This window comes from Chiloscyllium plagiosum, unplaced genomic scaffold (genome assembly GCF_037043375.1).
Source record: "Chiloscyllium plagiosum isolate Xiang-an unplaced genomic scaffold, Cpla_swu_hap1 HiC_scaffold_9, whole genome shotgun sequence".
Lineage (NCBI taxonomy): Eukaryota > Metazoa > Chordata > Chondrichthyes > Orectolobiformes > Hemiscylliidae > Chiloscyllium > Chiloscyllium plagiosum.
The window spans coordinates 93,629,500-93,648,665 of NW_028270147.1; the positions used below are offsets into that span (position 1 = coordinate 93,629,500).

Here is a 19,166-nt window from a genome sequence, read left to right on the forward strand (position 1 = left end):
GGACTCCCTCACCCCAGGGAAGAGACTTTGCCTATTTACCCTATCCATGCCCCTCATAATTTTGTAAACCTCTATAAGGTCATCCCTCAGCCTCCGACGCTCCAGGGAAAACAGCCCCAGCCTGTTCAGCCTCTCCCTGTAGCTCAGATCCTCCAACCCTGGCAACATCCTTGTAAACCTTTTCTGAACCCTTTCAAGTTTCACAACATCTTTCCGATAGGAAGGAGACCAGAATTGCCACGCAATATTCCAACAGTGGCCTAACCAATCTCCTGTACAGCCGCAACATGACCTCCCAACTCCTGTAATCAATACTCTAACCAATAAAGGAAAGCATACCAAACGCCGCCTTCACTATCCTAACTACCTGTGACTCCACTTTCAAGGAGCTATGAACCTGCACTCCAAGATCTCTTTATTCAGCAACACTCCCTAGGACCTTATCATTAAGTGTATAAGTCCTGCTAAGATTTGCTTTCCCAAAATGCAGCACCTCGCATTTATCTGAATTAAACTCCATCTGCCACTTCTCAGACCATTGGCCCATCTGGTCCAGATCCTGTTGTAATCTGAGGTAACCCTCTTCTCTGTCCACTACACCCTCCAATTTTGGTGTCATCTGCAAACTTACTAACTGTACCTCCTATGCTCGCATCCAAATCATTTATGTAAATGACAAAACGTAGAGGGCCCAGCACCGATCCTTGTGACACTCCACTGGTCACAGGCCTCCAGTTCAAAATGACACTATCACTTCTTGGTTTAACTGGTTTTTATTGGTTTAACTGGTTTTTATTGGCTCTCTGTTTAATAGTGACCTCTTGCTGTGGCGGACAGTGTGAGCCCTAGCTCTGAGGGACAGAGGAACCTCTTACTCTAGGGGACAGAGTGATTCCTCACTCTGAGGGACAGAGTGACCCCTCACTGTGGGAGGGACAGTGTAAGTTTGTTTGCTCTCTCTCTGAACAGTAATGCCCTCTCTCTCTCTCTCTCTCTCTTTCACCAGATGAAGAAACTCGCTCGTAGGCAGCAGCAACAACAACAAGACCAGCAGAACACCCAGCGCCTGAATACAGGTTAGAACAGGAATGGTCTCAAACAGTGAGTCTGTCAGAGTGCAAGAGAGAACCTCAGTTCATCCTACAAGGTGGATGACCTTTCACCTTGGCATCACCGTGCCAACTGAGTACCCATCCTGAGGTGGCAGTCTGTTTAATACTGAACCTGAAGTGCCAATGGCACAGACAGCTAGGGAACAACAGGGCCAAGGTTACACAGCCAGGGCAGATTAGGACCCACGGGTGTAAATCAAATGCGGCTCTTTCCATCAAAGTGGGGGTGAGGAAAGGCACAGGTGAGAGGGTGAAATGTTAGTAAATCTGAGACAACACCAAGATACATCTGAGGAGGAGGGAATTAGGAAGTCCACCTCTGTATTTGTGACTTCACTATGAGGTCCTTTAGCTCTCATCTTCACTTCCAACATGCCAACATGTGCCTCCCCAAACTCTCTCCATTGCTCATCTTAGCTGCTTCCTCCATGTCAACTCAAGTCCAGTCATAACCTCCATGAACCTTGGTACTTCCACACCAACTCATTACTCCATGACCTCAGTAGCCACTCACACACCATGCATTTCCGACACATCTGAAGAAGTCATGTAGAGATGAAAACAAAGTCTCCTGACAATACAGTAGAACTTGCCCTCATGCACGCTTGAAAGTGAAAATAGAAACTACCCAATAAACCCACTTGAATATTTTAAATCCCATTTGGTACTTAATCTGTTATAAAAGATTTCTGTTCAGGAACTGTAAAGTCACCATAGTCCCAGAGGACTATAGGGCTGCTCTCTCTTTAGAGATGGTGGTGATTTAACCTCAGAGTCACCATGCCTCAAAAGAGGGGTAAGGTTGAGAAGGTGAGACTTCAGTCAGAGCAGGGATTAAACCTGTGCAGTTGGCACAATCTGCATTGTTAGCCAGCTGTCTGGTCAACAGAACTAACCTATTAAACGTGTCTTTAAACTGTAAATCAAAACATGGTGTAAACCCTCCCTTCCACTGATGTGTGTTTTGTGCCTTTTGAATTTCAGCCAAGCATTCACGATGCCTTCTGTTCTAATAGCATCCCTTGAAAAATGTCTACAATTAACTTCAATTGAAACTGTAGAAATGGAGGGCAATTTTCTTTCCCTACCTATACCAGAAAGCTTGTCAATTGAAAACAGTTTATTAAAAGACATTAAAAACAAATCTCCAACCCATCGCTTCAACTTTTCCATGTTTAAAGGGCTGGAGATACTTTTAAAAACTTCCAATCATGAGACTCAGACAGACCTTTTAACCATATTTATTATAGAATCACTACAGTGTGGAAACAGGCCATTTAGCTCAACAACTCCACACTGACCCCCCCCCCCCCCCAAGAGTAACCCAACCAGACCCTATTATTCTACATTCACTCTGACTAATGCACCTAACCTACACATCCCTGAACACAATAGGCAATTTAGCACTGCCAGTTCACCTAACCTACACATCGTTGGACTGTGGGAGGAAACCCTCGCAGACACAGGGAGAATGTGCAAACTCCACACATACAGTTGCCCGAGGCTAGAATCGAACCCAGATCCATGACATCGTGAGGCAACAGTGCTAACCACTGAGCCACTGTGCTGACTCTGTTAATTCATGACTTCTTTATTGTGGGTTAAATCTCTGTAAACAGCAAAAATGAGGTCTGTTTGAAGTCAGCACTAATTTTAAACAACCCCACAAAATTTCCCTCTTGTGTGATTCATGTCCTGCCCTTTTCCTCCTTCTGGCAAAATTGGTATCTGCCAGAAATTAGGACGGTGTTTCTGCATTTGGGCCCCATCCACCATTTTTAATGTTCTCTTGAGTTCAGCCTGAATCTGCAGAAATCTGGCCCTGCAGGTGGAGAGTGGGCAGCTTGGATGAGGTCTGGCTCTTAGTGGAGTTTCAGTGCTGGGGACAGTCTCCATGTTGTGTGGAGAAAAGTGAGTCTGGGGCTTTCTGGGTCTCAGGACATTCTGAGTAGGAAGCGGGGTCTGGGAGTCTGGGAAAGGGTCTGGGTGCAGAGGGGCATGGCGTGGTCTGTCAATGGGTGGGAGGAATGTCTGGATCAGTGGGGAACCTGAGGGTGTCAAGGTGGTGGGAGAATCTGGGTGTGGGGGGGGGGGGGGTGAGTCTGAGAGTCAAGGCTTAGCAGTGTCTGGGTATGGGGTATCTGGATGTGGGGCTGCCTGGGTTGGGGAGTGGGTTGGATGAGGAGCTGTGGATGTTCTGATTCTGGGAGTGGCGGGTAGTCTGGAAGGGAACTGGGTATGGGGATTTTCGTGCGCAGGAAAATCTTGACCGGGGGGGGTTTGTTTGTAGGGGGCTGTGGATGGAATATGAGGTTTGGGCTATTTTGTATGTCAGGGTCTCGATCCATTGGGTCAGTTTCAGCCTATTGATGTCGCAATTTCAACTGAGCCACTATCTCTGCTGTTTGCCCACGATCCTGCAACCTTTCCCATTCAGATACATCTCGAGTTCCTTTCGCCAAGTTATCACTGAAGACGTTTCAATCAGCCCTCTTTGATAGTTTTCTCCAATTCCATTTAGGAGTAAAGGAATAGAAAGTAGAGAAATTAGATTGTCTAAAAAAAGCGAAAGAGAATGAACTTTTAAGTATTAACAGGTTACAAGAATTACAAGAGCAGGTCAGAGGCTAGGAATACTGCGGTGAGTCACTCACCTCCTGACTCCCCAAAGCCTGTCCACCATCTACAAGGCACAAGTCAGGAGTGCGATGGGATACTCCCCACCTGCCTGGATGGGGGCAGCTCCAACAACACTCAAGAAGCTTGACTCCGTCCAGGACAAAGCAGCCACTTGATTGGCACCACATCCACAAGCATTCACTCCCTTCACCACCGGCGCTCAGGAGCAGCCGGGTGTGCTATCTACAAGATGCATAGCAGAAATTCAGCAAAGATACTTTGACAGCACCTTCCAAACCCACAGCCACTTAAATCTGGAAGGACAAGGGCAGCACATACATGGAAACATCACCCCCGACTTGGAAATACATCACCGTTGCATCACTGTCACTGGGTCAGGATCCTGGAATTCCCTCTTTTAAGAACATTGTGGGTCTACCTACAGCATTTCAAGAAGGCAGATAACCATCCACCTTCTCAAGGGCAACTATGGATGGGCAATAAATGGTGGCACAGCTAGAGATGCCCAAGTCCCATGAGTGAGTGAAAGAAAGATCCAAGTATCAAGAGGATCCATGTCCAGATGGGATGGAGCCTAGGGACATCGAATGGAAAATGCAAAGGCACTGACCACAATCTCCCAATCCTCATTTGACATGGGAGAGGTGCCAGAGGACTGGAGAATTAGAAATATTACAACCATGTTTAAAAATGAGCAGAGAGTCAAACACAGCAACTGCAAGTCAGTCCATCATCTTCATGACAATGATGGGGAAACCTTGAGAGATTACCATAACCCAAAACTAATTTATTGGTATTTGGAGCCAAATAGATTAATAAATGAAATCAAGAGAAATTTGTTAAAGCAAATTGTCTTTGACCAACCTGAGCACATTCTTTGATGAGGGATAATGAGATTCCCTACAGTATGGAAACAGGCCCTTCGACCCAACTAGTCCACAGTGACCCTCCGAAGAGTAACCCACCCAGACCCGTTTCCCTCTAACTAATGCACCTAACACTATGGGCAATTTAGCCTGGCCAATTTACCTGAATTGCACACCTTTGGACTGTGGGAGGAAACCGGAGCACACCCACGCAGACACGGGGAGAATGTGCAAACTCCACACAGACAGTCGCCCAAGGCTGGAATCAAACCTGGGACCCTGGTGCTGTGAGGCAGCAGTGCTAACCACTGAGCCACCGTGCTACCCCAGAAATGTAGTTGATGTTGTGTATGTGAACTTTTGAAAGACATTTCACAAAGTAACACATAAAGGCTTATTAGCGTTCGCAGAGCCCCATTCTTAATGCAGAGGAGATAAGGCTCAGTAACAATATTCAGAAAGAGATGCAAAACAGAGAGTTGTTTTTGGAGATGGAGGGTGATATACAGAGCTGTAGACCACTGCACTTTTCCTCCATGTACAAATGATGTGGACATTTGGGGCATCATTTCAAAGTCTGTAAGTGCCTCAAAGCTGAAAATATAGTAAACGACGATGAGATGCAGCAGACACAATGCCAGTATGGGCTAGTGAATGGGCAGTAGACTTAGGACAGGTTAGTTTACTGGAGGGGATATTACTGGAGGGGAGTATGAAGTGAGATGTTTTGAGGGTAGAGGGAGTGGTGTGATCAATAAAATGGTGCAATTTTAAAAGGAGTGCTGCAAGAACTGTAAGAGAGAGCCACCAAATCTGGAGTGAAAGAGCTGGTGATAGACTGGGACTGGTGGTGGAGTCTTGCTATCCTTTGTATGGGATTGGAGGAAACCAGTCTCAGTAAGGATGGGACAGCGAGTCCTGAGGCATGTGACAGGCTCAGCTAAGAGGCTTTGAAAAATCAAACTCCCGCGTTTTTATGATTCCCTTGCTCTCCCACTATTCCGCTGCCTTCATTTACTTTCTTGATTCCCTCCTGAAAGTTATATTGTAGGTAGCACACACACAAGCCCCTGCATTCTAGATCGCACCAGCTCATGGCAAGAATGATCTCTTTCCCCATGTTACAGAGAGAGAGAGAGAAAGGGGCTAGGGCTTCAGCCTGAGAGAGAATCCACTCTCCACTGAACTGAGAAGGTTCAGAGGAAGTTGGATGGAGGTGTTAAACCATATGTAAGTTTTTGATCAGGTAAATCATGGCAAAATTGTTCCTAACAGCAGAGGTTGGCCTTTGAAAGGTGCGGATAATTAGCAAAAGAAGCAGAAGGGAGAAAAGAATAAAGTGTGCAGAGAGCTGTTATCATCTTACGTGGCGGGTTAGCAGATTAATTAAACAGGAAATCAATTGGTTGTGAGAAGAGTACATTCAGGGGTACAGGACAAAACAGGGAGTAATTGGATAGCTTTATCAGAGCTTTGTCAGAGTACAGTCACAGTGGGCTGAAGGGTCTCCCTATTTGCCCTATCATTATAATTCAATGACTACTCATTACCATAAATCTGTGTCTCCTTGTAATCAGCCAGAGGAAGGAGTTACTGTTCGCTTGTTTTTGTCAAAACCCCTCCATTAAATCTCCCTTCAGCTTTCTTCGCTCAGAGGATAACAGCCCCAAATACTCAAACTTCACCTTGTAACTGAAGTCCCTGCTCCCACTCCTGTGCAACCCTCCTTGACATCCTGCCCAGAGTGATGCCCATGACTGGACACTGACCTTCAGATGAGGCCTGAGCTAGTGATTCTAAAAACAAAGGGGTTTTACAAGACTTCCTCATATAAGTATGGAGCTGGATAGAATGTGCTGCTGTGTGACATTCATTTCAATTTATTTCTTTTTTTTGTGCAGTCCCAGCGAACAGTTCCAATAACCCTGGAATGGAAACGATGATGAACCCTTATACAAGCCTGCCTCCACAGCAGCTCCTGGCTATTGAACAGAACGGATATAACACCGATCCTTTCCGACAAGGCCTCACTCCTCCTCAGATGCCGGGAGACCATATGCACCCTTATGGTGACTGCTTCTTTCTCCTATGAGATTTCAGCCAATTTTATTTTTTAAAGAGAGACTCATATTGAATCCCAGAGTAAGAGAATGACCACTCCCAGTCATGGCAGCACTTTCAATGGAATCGTCATTCCCACTTTTCCAGCCCTGACTCTGAAAGGAAGAAGTGTTCCTATCTATTTTGCCCTGACCCCTCGTGATTTTGAACATCTCTGTCAAAACCTCCATTTCTCTAAGAGTGACAGCCTCTCTGCTGCTGACCTATCCGGGCGACTGAAGTTCCTCATCTCTGGAACTAATCTCTTCCATCTTTTCCACACCCTCTCCAACAGCTTCACATCCTTCCTCAGTGCAGTGCCGGAACTGGAGGCAAAATTCTAATTGAGGCCTACACAGGTTATTAGAACACCCTTGCTTTTGTACTGTCCACCCTGATTTCTAAAGCCCAGGATCCCATGTGCTTCAATGGTTTCTCAAACTTGCCCTCTGCCACCTTGAACAAACTATATAATGTCAGGTCCTCCTGCTCCTGAAACCCCTTTAGAACTGAACCCTTCATTTTTGTATTGCCTTTCATTGTCTTTCCCATCAAAAGGAATCATTTTACGTTTTATTTTCATCTGCCACATGCCCACCTCATTCTGCCAGCCTATCTATGTTCTCTCAGAGCCTTTCATTACCCATGTCACAGTTCCAGTCCTTGTGAAGGTGTGGTGCCCGGAATTGGACTGATCGCTAGGTTCGAACTAATGCTTGCTTAACTTGCAACTTAGCTTCTTGAAAGAGTAGTTGGACAGACTGTCGCCTGAGGATGGAGCTGACGATTAGAGGGATAGATGTTGTTTGAGATGACCAAGTAGTAATGAGTCTTGTGTTACCAGGCCTGGGTCAGGAAGGGGAGTCTATCCCGAATGACAAAGGTTGAATTTTGGAGCGATGAAGCCAGTTGAATGCTCTGAAGTATTGATTCGCAATCTTGGGAGATCTCGGTATGTCTGAAGACAACTTCCCTTCAAGGGATCAAATGGGGGTGCTGGTAGATTCGAAGTACAACTGAGAGGAATTTTGACTCTCAAAAAAGGAGGTTGTTAAACCTTCAGGGGGAAGCAATGGCCTAGTGATATTATCGGTGGACTGTTAATTTAGAGACCCAGGTAATGACCTGAGGACCTGGGTTTGAGTCCCATCATGGCAGATAGTGGAATTTGAATTCAATACATGTCTGAAATTAAACGTCTAATGATGACCATGAATTCATTGTTGATTGTTGGGATAACAACCCATTTCACTAATGTCCCTCAGGGTGGGAAACTGCCATCCTTACCTGGTCTGGCCTATGCGTGACTCCAGACGCACAGTAATGTGATTAACTCTTTTAGGGCAACTAGGGATTGGCTTTTAACGCTGGCCTAGCCAGTGATGCCCTTACCCTGTGAATGAATTAAAAAAAAAAACAGGTGGGATGTAATGTTTAAAAGTCTACAAACCTGAACTGCTAAGTTGGAGTCGACCAGTTTTGGATTTAATGGAAGAGAATTGGTTGGGTGATGGGCTGGCATTTAAAATCCAATTGCCCATTTGAATACTATAATAAGGACTGTGCACCTCTCATTTTAGCTGCATCTTAAACTTGATGGGCAGCACGGTGGCACAGTGGTTAGCATTGCTGCCTCACAGCGCCAGAGACCCGGGTTCAATTCCCGCCTCAGGCGACTGACTGTGTGGAGTTTGCACATTCTCCCTGTGTCTGCGTGGGTTTGCTCCGGTTTCCTCCCACAGTCCAAAAACGTGCAGGTTAGGTGAATTGGCCATGCTAAATCGCCCGTAGTGTTAGGTGCAGGGGTAAATGTAGGGGAATGGGTCTGGGTGGGGGCGGGTCGGTGCGGACTTGTTGGGCAGAAGGGCCTGTTTCCACACTGTAAGTAATCTAATCTAATCTAATTTTAATGCTGGATCCTGTGTTTCCCTGGAAACCTGAGGTGACAGAGAGGGTAACTAAAGAGTTAAATGCCTTTGCTGCACTCCGTGTGAGCCAGGATGAACGGGAATGCCTCTTGCCAGCCTCCAGGCTAGCTGGCCTGCACCGTAATCAGACCCCTGACTCTCAAAAGGACCACTCCTAACTACTGCTATCTGACCCTGCCCCCATCACCTCCCAGAGACCACCAACCCCTCCCGCTGATTACCAAATTCCAGTGAGTGACCATTGAACCCCTGTGGCTCAGATCTGTGGCAATCATTCCCTTTGCAACCCCCCTCCCCGCCCCCCAACACTCCATTCCCCCACACCCAGCATAAATGCTGCCCCCTCCAGACTTCACTCCAGAGTCATCTAGACTCGAGGCGTTAGCTTGTCCCTTCTCCATAGATGCTGCCTGACCCGCTGTGATCATTTGTTGTTTTCAGTACAGATTCCAGCATCTTCAGTGACTTGCTCCTGCATTGAGAATGTACTGCAGCAGCTCCTTGCTCCTGGTCTTAATGAGGTGGATTAAGCCGTACCTAAACTATGGAAACCTATATCCTATAGAAACATATAAAATTGCAACAGGACGAGACAGGGCTGGATGTTCCCGATGACTGGGGAGTCCAGAATCAGAGGGGCACAGGATATGAGGTAGGCCATTTCCGAATGAGATGAGGAGGAGTGTCTTCAGCTAGAGAGTGTGAGCCTGTGGAGTTCTCTGGCACAGGAAATTGTTGAGGCCAACGCATTGGATATTTTGAAGAAGAAGTCAGATATAATGTTAAGGGCTAAAATGGGTCAGAGAGTATGGGGGAGAAAGTGGGAACAGGGAATGGAGTTGGGTGATCAGTCACGATCATATAGAATAGTGAAGCAGACTCTACAGGGCCGAATGGCTGACTCCTCCCCCTATTTTCTGTGTCAGGACTGGTTCTATGGCTAATGCTTTCACCTCTGAGTTAGACAGGGATGTGAGTTTTATCTACACTCCAGGACTGAGCATGCAATGCAGGATGATGGTCCAGTGCATTGTAGAGGGTGTACTACATTAGTGGAGTCACTGCTTTTCAGGCAAGACATGAAGCCAAGGCCCCACCCGCCCTGTCAGGTGGACACAGCACTAACCAAAGGAAAGCGCAGGAGTTTTCCTTGGTCTCCTGGCAAGTAATTCTCCCTCAAACCACTTCCTTTACAAAGAGAGGGGGCTAATGTGGTTTGATTCCCACCATGGCAGATGGTGAAATCTAAATTCAATGAAAACCTGGCTAAACCATATAACCACTGACGATTGTTGTAAACACCTATCTGGTTCACTGATGTCATCTAGAAAATGAAATTTCCCATCCTTACCTGCTCCGGCCTAGGTTTGACTCCAGAGCCAAAGCAATATGGCTGACTCCTAGCCAGCCCTGCTGGACAACGAGGCAAGGGCAATAAATGCTGAACAAGCTAGCAATACCCTCCTCCCTTGGATGAACAAAAGAAAAGACAGATTAACCCGGACCATTATGAGATTGCCACTTGTGGGATCTTACCTTGTGTAGGTTTGCTGCTGCATTGCCACATGACTACACTTCAGGAAGTTTCTCATTGGCTGTAAAACCAGTTTTACCTGTCCTGAGGTCAAGGAAGGCGTTCACTGAATGCAAGTCTTTCCTTTTTGTTGTGGAAGGTGGGTGTGGACGGAGATTGGCGATGGGCTGAATGGCCCCCATTTCAGGGAGGTCATTTTTCCTGTGCTTTCCACTCCTCGTAGCTCACAGTTTAAACATTGTCTTCTCTTTTCTCCTCAGGCAACGAAACCCTTTTCCATGACATGGACAGCGACACATCACTCAACAGTCTAGGCGACTGCCTCCTGGCAACCAATGAAGCGAGCTCCATGCAAGCTCGGATAGGAAACCCCATAGATCGGCTCTACTCCATGCAGAACTCCTACTTTACCTCATGAGGTAGAGCACGCCACCAGTACTGGAAAGAGCAGAGCTGCCCAGGCCCAAGGTCAACAGTTGTCCGAACCAATATCATTTCACAGCTCTACTCAACATCATTGAAAGCAACAGACAAAACCTGGGATCCTACAAGTGCTTGGATTGCGAAAACACATTGATAACCCCCCCCCCCCCCCCCACTCCCGCCACCCGCTATCAGTTAGTCGTGCTGAATGTTTTAGACTGCTGTGGTTAGCCACTTGATGTGCTCCGAATGGTCCATCGCTATCAATGCGAGTAAAATAATGCTCATTCATTTTAAAAAGCTGATGGCTCATTGAGATGACTCGCACTCAAGCACCCACCCCATCCCCCACCCCACCATCCCCACTTCTTGGAAAGACTGAGCCCGTCTCAATTCTAGTGATTCATAGATGTCAAAAAAAACTAAGACCCAGACAGGATTGGAGCGCCACGTAGCCCTCGCAAAACTGAGGCTTTGATCTCACCAGAAGACACCCCGACAGTTCACTCCTTACCACCCCGATGAAACCAGAGTCAAACCTCTCACACTCTAAAGGGTGAGATTGGACAGACGCAGGTGAAAACCTTCGACTAGGGCCAGGGGTTGGGGTGTGCGCGGGGAGGGTGAGGGGTGGCGGTGGAGTGCAGATGTCCTGCGCCAGCTAGAAACCGGGTTCCGTGCCCCGGGAAACCCAAAGCCAGAACTTTACCGACTCAATCGGAACGACTTTATAAAAGGTGGCTTCCAATGTCCAGCTTTCACTATTTAATGAAGCACTCGGTGCACTTAAGTTATGAACCTTCCTGTTCATTAGCCTTCCTTGTTTGTATCTTGTGTGAGGACGAGTCCTAATGTTGAGCTCTTATCGCGACTTGCAGTTAATAGCAATTAGCCGAAACCACGTGAAGTGTCATGAAGTCTTGAAAGCCCAACCCGAGAAAAGGCTTATGTTGTAAATAACTGCTGTTATAAGAACTTGTGTTTTTCAAAGTGCTGGTTATTTAACTGTGAAAGAGAAAACAAAAAGCTGTGATAATGTATTGACTGAAGATCACCCTCCACATTGGCATTGTCACTGCGACCAAACAGGCCTCAGCTAGAGGCACATAGAAAAATTCACAGGCTATAGGTCAAAGGTCTCTTCATTGTATGCTGTTAGTAGACACTGAATATGTATTGTGCACCCGTTTATTCAAGTGACGTTATTCGTGTTCAAGAGACCCTTCTCACCTGTTGTCGGTTCAAGGCCCAAAACAAGGTTAGACTAGAATCTCACAGACACACCTCTCCCCTTGTAGCTCAACCCAGCTTCTGAAGTAGAATAAACTGCTGGATGTATGATAAACTGCTGTTGTCAATCTTGTCTTGAGGCTCATTTGGGCGTATCAGTCACAAACTGCACTGGGAGAAGTAGCTCTCCTTTTATACTTGGTCATACTGGGGCCTCGCTTCAAGTTCAAGTTGGCTGCTCTTTGGCTGGATTGGTAGTTAGGCAGCAACAGTGCCCCCGGGCCTACAGCTGAAGTGAGCTGAGCTCCAACAGCTGCTTGGCAACTGCCTCCGGAAACTACAGGACTGAGACAGCCTGAACCATCCTCCACTGAAGGAAAAACAACTTTGTATGTGATCCAAAAATCCATCTCTAAGATTGCGAGAGCGCAGGCCTTCAGGAGAGCACTGCCCTGGACTGGGTGCTGATGGGAGGATAATTACTTGCAGGGCTCCGCAGCAATGTCTGTCCCCAGTGTCTGAAGTGCAGGCACCAGAAGGATGACAAGAAGGGAGACCTCCGGAGTCTTTCGACAGGTTTGTGTTGTGCTGGTGGCCATTTTGTTATGAGCGAGCCCTGGTAGATACCGTGAAGTAGCATTGTGTACAAGGCAGGCTGGTGGCATAGGCCGGAAAAACAATTGGGTCATAGGTGCCCAAAATCCTTCCAGTGCCCACTGACTTCCTCCCTCAGTGACGCACCAACTCATTGCTTATCATAGTTCAATGGCAAATTCAAAATTGCGAATCACCTCCCCCCAGCTCCATGCTGAAAACGAGGCTTGATCTTCTCTTTCTTAAGAAGGGGTCGAGGGGAGAGAAAGAAACCAAGGTTGCTGGGGTGAGTGCGTCACTCTGGGACCTTGTCCAGACTCAGATAGGGGGCTGGCCAACTGCCCAGAATGTTAACGAGTGCAAAGCAACTGTGGATCAAGTGCCCATGACATTGAAGATGACTTATTGACTGAAGAATGATAGCTAGAGTGTTGCTAGGAGTGGGAAAATGACCAGTTGAAAGGTATAGGGCTCACGGCTCCATGACGCCAGGAGCAATATCAGACACGATGGCTCACTCACCTCCAGCTGGAAGCTTTGGTGTGTAAACTGTCTCGTTTAGATGGCACTCGGTCTCTCCCAGCTGTCCATTTCATCCAGTGGGCCATAGTTACTACCATAAGACTTGGGGAGCAGCAGTAGGCCAATCAGCCCATCGAGTCTGCTCCACCATTCAATGGCTGATCTGATAACCTCAACCCAATTCTATTTTCCTGCATTTTCCCCATAACCTTTACTGATCAAAAATCTCTCTATCTCAGCCTTGAACTTACTTAATGACCCAGCCTCGACAGCACTCTGTGGCCAGGAATTCCACAAGTTCACTATCCCTGAGAGAAGGTATTTGTCCTCATCTTTGTCCCAGATGCTCTCACCCCCTTATTATGAGATGGTGCCCTCTGGTCCCCGACTCTCCCACAGTGAGAAACATCCTCTCCACAGCTTCCCTGCCAAGTCCCCCAAAAATCTTAATAAAACCAAAAACAGGCCATGTGTGTGTGTATTTGTCTGTGCATATGTGTGTGTATTTGTCTGTGCGTGTGTGTGTACATGTGTCTGTGTGTGTGTGTGCGCGCACGTGCGTGTACATGGATCTATGTGTGTGTCTGTGTGCGTGTGTGTCTGTGTGTGCATATCTGCGTGTGTGTCTGTGTGTGTGTGACTGTGTGTGCGTGTTTCTATGTGCATGTTTGTGCATTTGTGTGTGTCTGTGTGTGAGCATGTGTGTGTGTCTGTGTGAGGGCATGTGTCTGTGTGTGTGCATGTGTGTGTGTCTATGTGTGTGCCTGTGTGTGTGACTGCGTGTGTGTCAGTGTCTGTGTGCACGTACGTGTGTCTGTGTCTGTGTGCACGTACGTGTGTCTGTCTGCGTGCATGTTTCTGTGTGTGCATGTACGTGTGTCTGTGTGTGTGTTTCTGTATGCGTGTCTGTGTGTGTGCGTTTGTGTGTGTCTGTGTGTGTGTGTGTGTGTCTGTGTGTGTGTCTGTGTGTGTGCATGTGTATGTGCCCCACGTGTGTGTGTCGCTTTGTGTGTTTGCATGTGTGTGTGTGTCTGTGTGTGTCTGTGCGTGTGTGTGCACGTGTGTGTGTCTGTGTGTGTGCGTGTGTGTGTACGTGTGTGTGCGCATGTGTGTGTCTGGGTGTATGCATGCACAAGTGCAAGATGGACAGCAGAAGCAGTTTCTCCTTGTCAGCTTCAAAACCTAAACAGTGGGATGCCACAGTTTGGAGGGGACATTAAACACAAGCAAACACTTGGACGTTAATGTCAATGCACCCTCTATAGATCAAAGGCGGGGAGCCCTGGTCATTCCTCATTCCCACAGTGTTACAGCTCTGGGGGAAGTGGCTGTTCACAAGGAGGCTTGTTTGTCACTCTGCGCTTTAAGGAGAAAACAGCGTGTGTGTATTACTTCAATGGATGAGGGACTGGAGTAGGTGTGGCTATGTTGCTGACCTCATGTCGTCTCAAGATTTGGCAATCCAGAGTTCAGATCCAGATAGGGGAGAAATCTGCTCCCTTAATCCAGAGTTCAGATCCGGATAGGGGAGGGATCTGCTCCCATAATCCAGAGTTCAGATCCGGATAGGGGAGAAATCTGCTCCTTTAATCCAGAGTTCAGATCCGGATAGGGGAGAAATCTGCTCCCATAATCCAGAGTTCAGATCCAGATAGGGGAGAGATCTGCTCCCATAATCCAGAGTTCAGATCCGGATAGGGGAGAAATCTGCTCCCTTAATCCAGAGTTCAGATCCGGATAGGGGAGAAATCTGCTCCCATAATCCAGAGTTCAGATCCGGATAGGGGAGAAATCTGCTCCCATAATCCAGAGTTCAGATCCGGATAGGGGAGAAATCTGCTCCCTTAATCCAGAGTTCAGATCCGGATAGGGGAGAAATCTGCTCCCTTAATCCAGAGTTCAGATCCGGATAGGGGAGAAATCTGCTCCCTTAATCCAGAGTTCAGATCCGGATAGGGGAGAAATCTGCTCCCTTAATCCAGAGTTCAGATCCGGATAGGGGAGGGATCTGCTCCCATAATCCAGTGTTCAGATCCAGATAGGGGAGGGATCTGCTCCCATAATCCAGAGTTCAGATCCGGATAGGGGAGAAATCTGCTCCCTTAATCCAGAGTTCAGATCCGGATAGGGGAGAGATCTGCTCCCATAATCCAGAGTTCAGATCCAGATAGGGGAGAGATCTGCTCCCATAATCCAGAGTTCAGATCCGGATAGGGGAGAGATCTGCTCCCATAATCCAGAATTCAGATCCGGATAGGGGAGAGATCTGCTCCCATAATCCAGAGTTCAGATCCAGATAGGGGAGAGATCTGCTCCCATAATCCAGAGTTCAGATCCGGATAGGGGAGAGATCTGGTCCCATAATCCAGAGTACAGATCCGGATAGGGGAGAAATCTGCTCCCATAATCCAGAGTTCAGATCCAGATAGGGGAGAAATCTGCTCCCTTAATCCAGAGTTCAGATCCAGATAGGGGAGGGATCTGCTCCCATAATCCAGAGTTCAGATCCAGATAGGGGAGAAATCTGCTCCCTTAATCCAGAGTTCAGATCCAGATAGGGGAGGGATCTGCTCCCATAATCCAGAGTTCAGATCCAGATAGGGGAGGGATCTGCTCCCATAATCCAGAGTTCAGATCCAGATAGGGGAGGGATCTGCTCCCATAATCCAGAGTTCAGAACCAGATAGGGGAGAGATCTGCTCCCATAATCCAGGGTTCAGATCCGGATAGGGGAGAAATCTGCTCCCATAATCCAGAGTTCAGATCCCATCGAGGTGTTTTGACTGTTTTGGGCACAGCCCATGTCATCTCGGAAAATCGATCCCGATTTCAGTGGAAAATTCCGACCCCGCTCACTGAGGTCCCTGAATGTGCTGTCCTGCCCCAGTCAGATGTATATGTGACTCCAGTTCTTTATGTCGACATGGCTAACCCATCATTGACCTCAGAAAGGACTGAGTGAACTGCTTTTGTCTAGAGGATGGGCATTCCAGGCTAATATTGCCAGCAATGCCTGCACCTTGAGAGGGATTTCTCTTGTAAAGTTGTTTGCCATTTACTGTGTCTATAGTGGTCGTGGGAAACTACCCACTGCCTGTTCTCTGCCCCCTCGCTGGCCTCAATCCATTGCTGGATGCACCGCTTATCCCTGCACTGCAAGAGAGCTCCCCATCCTCATTGGTCTGTGGTGAGACCTTCTTCAATTGGTCCAAGTGGAGCCAGTGCTGAGATTCCTTACTCCAGGTCTCTGTCATGTGACCCACATCTCCCTCATCCTTTTTAACACAACCTTCTACTCCTTCCTCCCTGCTTTCCTACTTTCCTGCTCACCTCTCTCCCTCCCTCTTCCCACTCTTCCACTCCCTTCCCCCACCATCCACTCCTCCACTTTCCTCACTTCCATGTCCTCCCATTGGCTCCCTGCCTCATCGCCCTTTCCCTTGCCCTTCTCTCCCCGTGAGGCGCCAAACATCCGTTTAGCATCAAACAGTTGAGCTGAAGGGCCTGTTTCCATGGTGTATGACTCCGTGACCATAATCTAACAATGGGAAGCACTTTAAGGGGAACTGGTGAGTGGAGAGAGTATGGCTATCAGTCAGGGAGCAGGGCAAGGAGAGTGTTCATTGGCTGCACGTCCTTGGGAAAAAAAAGAGGTTTCAACTGAAAAAAGAATTAATACTATCTGAAAGCAAATATTAACATGGTTAGAATGATTGTGCAGTGGGTTAGAGAACGGTGTAACTTCATAGAATATAGTCCACTTTCTCCCTGTGATTCCCTGTATCATTGTAAATCTCCCACCGTTTTAGTCATTGTCATGTTTACGTAATGCTGTGTTAATAAAATTTTCCAATGTGAGAATAAACTCCATAATGTATACTGACATCTCTCAGTGTTTCACGCAACGGGGAATCCTTTGGCTCATGGAACATTCCAGAAACTAAGGGATGTTTTCTCAGCAACATATTTAATGTAAGGGACTGTCATGTGGCTTGTAGAAAGAATATCTTCTGTACACCATAAAGAAATACCAATGAATGCTGTTGGATCTCTGTTTCTTTTCATTAAACAAGGCCCTCATTTCTCTCGAGCAGGAAGTAGGGGGGACTAACTGTGTGATTGAGTGAGATCTGGAGCGAGTGTGCTCAGGATTCAAATCTCTACTCTGTCAGTGAGCTGGTGAGACCTCAACTGAGTCAGAGGAGGTTAGAGTCTGGTTAGACAAGGGAACCCAAGGTTATCAGGGTAAATGGGAACGCGCAATTGGAAACACAAACAAACCAGCCATGATCTTATTGAATGCTGTTGCAAGCTTGAGGGGGAGAATGGTCTACTTTTGTTCCTCTTCTGAGTGTTTGTATGCACATACTATATGGAGGGAGTCTGTCACTGAAATGATGAGGGAGTCTGTCTGTAAGTGAGCAAGATCTTCAGGACGTTTAAGAGTTGAGTGTAATGTTGAGTGAATCCATCAGTGAGTGAGTGAAATCTTGTGTGAGTCTGTCAGCGAGTGAGGATGTCAGTGAGTGAGTATGTCAGTGAGTGAGTGTAATCTCAAGTGAGTCTATCAGTGAGCGAGTGTAATCTCGAGTGAGTCTGTCAGTGTAATCTCGAGTGAGTCATTGAGTGTGTAATCACGAGTGAATCCGTCAGTGAGCGAATGAAATCTTGTGCGAGTCTGTCAGCAAGTGACTGTAATCTCGAGTGAATCTGCCAGTGAGTGAATCTGTCAGTGAGTGAGTGAAATCTTGAGTGAGTCTGTCAGTGAGTGACTGTAACCTCGAATGAGTCTCAGTGAGTGAATCTGTCAGTGAGTGAGTGAAATCTTGAGTGACTCTGTCAGTGATCGAGTGTAATTATGAGTGAATCTGTCAGTGAGTGAGTGAAATTATGAGTGACTCTGTCAGTGAATGAGTGTAATCTTGAATGAGTTTGTCAGTGACTGAGTGAAATCTTGTGTGAATCAATGAGTGTGTATCACAAGTGAGTCTGTCAGTGAGTGAGTGAAAACCTGAGTCTGTCAGAGTGTAATCTTGTGTGAGTCTCAGTGAGTGAGTGTAATCTCGAGTGAGTCTGTCAATGAGTGAATGTAATCTCGTGTGAGTTAGTGAGTGAAACCTTGAGTGAATCTGTCAATGAGTGAAATCTCGAGTGAGCCTGTCAGTGACCGAGTGTAATCTCGAAGATGTCAGCGAAATCTTGAGTGAGTCTGTCAGCAAGTGAATTAAATCTTAATGACGTCTATGTTTGAGGTTTTGAGCCTGAATGAATTTCACCAAATCGACCTCATGTCCAATCCCTACAGTAGAGTTTGTCTCTTGTTTCTCCTCACTGACATCAGCTTGTCCATGACACTCACCTCTCACTCCCTCACTCTTACTCCTTCTGAATTGTTAACCAGGCAAATTTCCTTCCTGGCCTCTTGTTAACCTCTTCCTATTCCTCAAGCAGCTCACTCCCCTTCCGTCTCTGCCACCCTTTCAAATTGGCCGTCCTCACTCCTCTTCACAATAAACAATTCCCATGACTTGGCATCTGTCCTCAGCTCTTCCACTACCGTGGGCCTCATGCATGTCTCTCTAACCTGTAGTCGAGAGTGTGGTGCTGGAAAAGCACAGCCGGTCAGGCAGCATCTGAGGAACAGGAGAATTGACATTTTTGGGCATACGCCCTTCATCAGGAATCGTAGATTTGACTATTCCAGTGATCTTCCAACTCGCTTCCTGTTTCACTTTCCTTCAACCTACGTTTATGCAAAACTTTACTGCCTACATCTTAATGCCCAATAATTTCAATTCGCCCATAACTCACCATTAGCCCCTTGGCTCTCCATTCGGCAACCCTTTGATTTTACAATTCTCCTTCTTGTTTTCAAATCTCAAATGGTCTTGTTTCATTCATCTTTCTCCTCTCTCCAACTCTGCAGTCCTTCATATTTGGTCTTTTAAATCTCCTTGACTTTCATTGTTCTCTCAGCTGTCTTGGCCTTACTTCTGAAATTGTCTTCCTAAATTGTTCGACCTCAGTTTTCCTCCTTTAAGTCTTCCCTTAAAATTTATTTCTTTGTCTCAACGTTTGGTCATCCACCCTAACATTAGCTTTTGGGGCTCAGTGTTAACATTTTGCCTGATAATCCCACCGGAAGGTGCATTGACGATGCTATATCAATGCAAGTTGAATTGTTACTGTTACAGTCAGTGAGTGAGGCCACAATTAT

The 19,166-nt window shown here is 46.9% G+C and overlaps 1 protein-coding gene across 3 annotated transcripts in view; it reads left to right on the plus strand.

Annotated features, from left to right (window-relative positions):
* LOC122554629 (LIM homeobox transcription factor 1-alpha-like) overlaps positions 1 to 11,181 on the plus strand; it is a 295,124-nt gene extending 283,943 nt beyond the window's left edge. For all 3 annotated transcript variants that reach the window (XM_087990924.1, XM_087990923.1, XM_087990925.1), the window contains exons 7-9: positions 1,007 to 1,076; positions 6,520 to 6,687; positions 10,441 to 11,181. In XM_087990924.1, coding sequence (XP_087847050.1) covers positions 1,007 to 1,076; positions 6,520 to 6,687; positions 10,441 to 10,598 — 396 coding nt within the window. In that variant the 3' untranslated portion in view covers positions 10,599 to 11,181. The remainder of the gene's footprint in view (positions 1 to 1,006; positions 1,077 to 6,519; positions 6,688 to 10,440) is intronic.
* Positions 11,182 to 19,166: the final 7,985 nt, after the last annotated feature.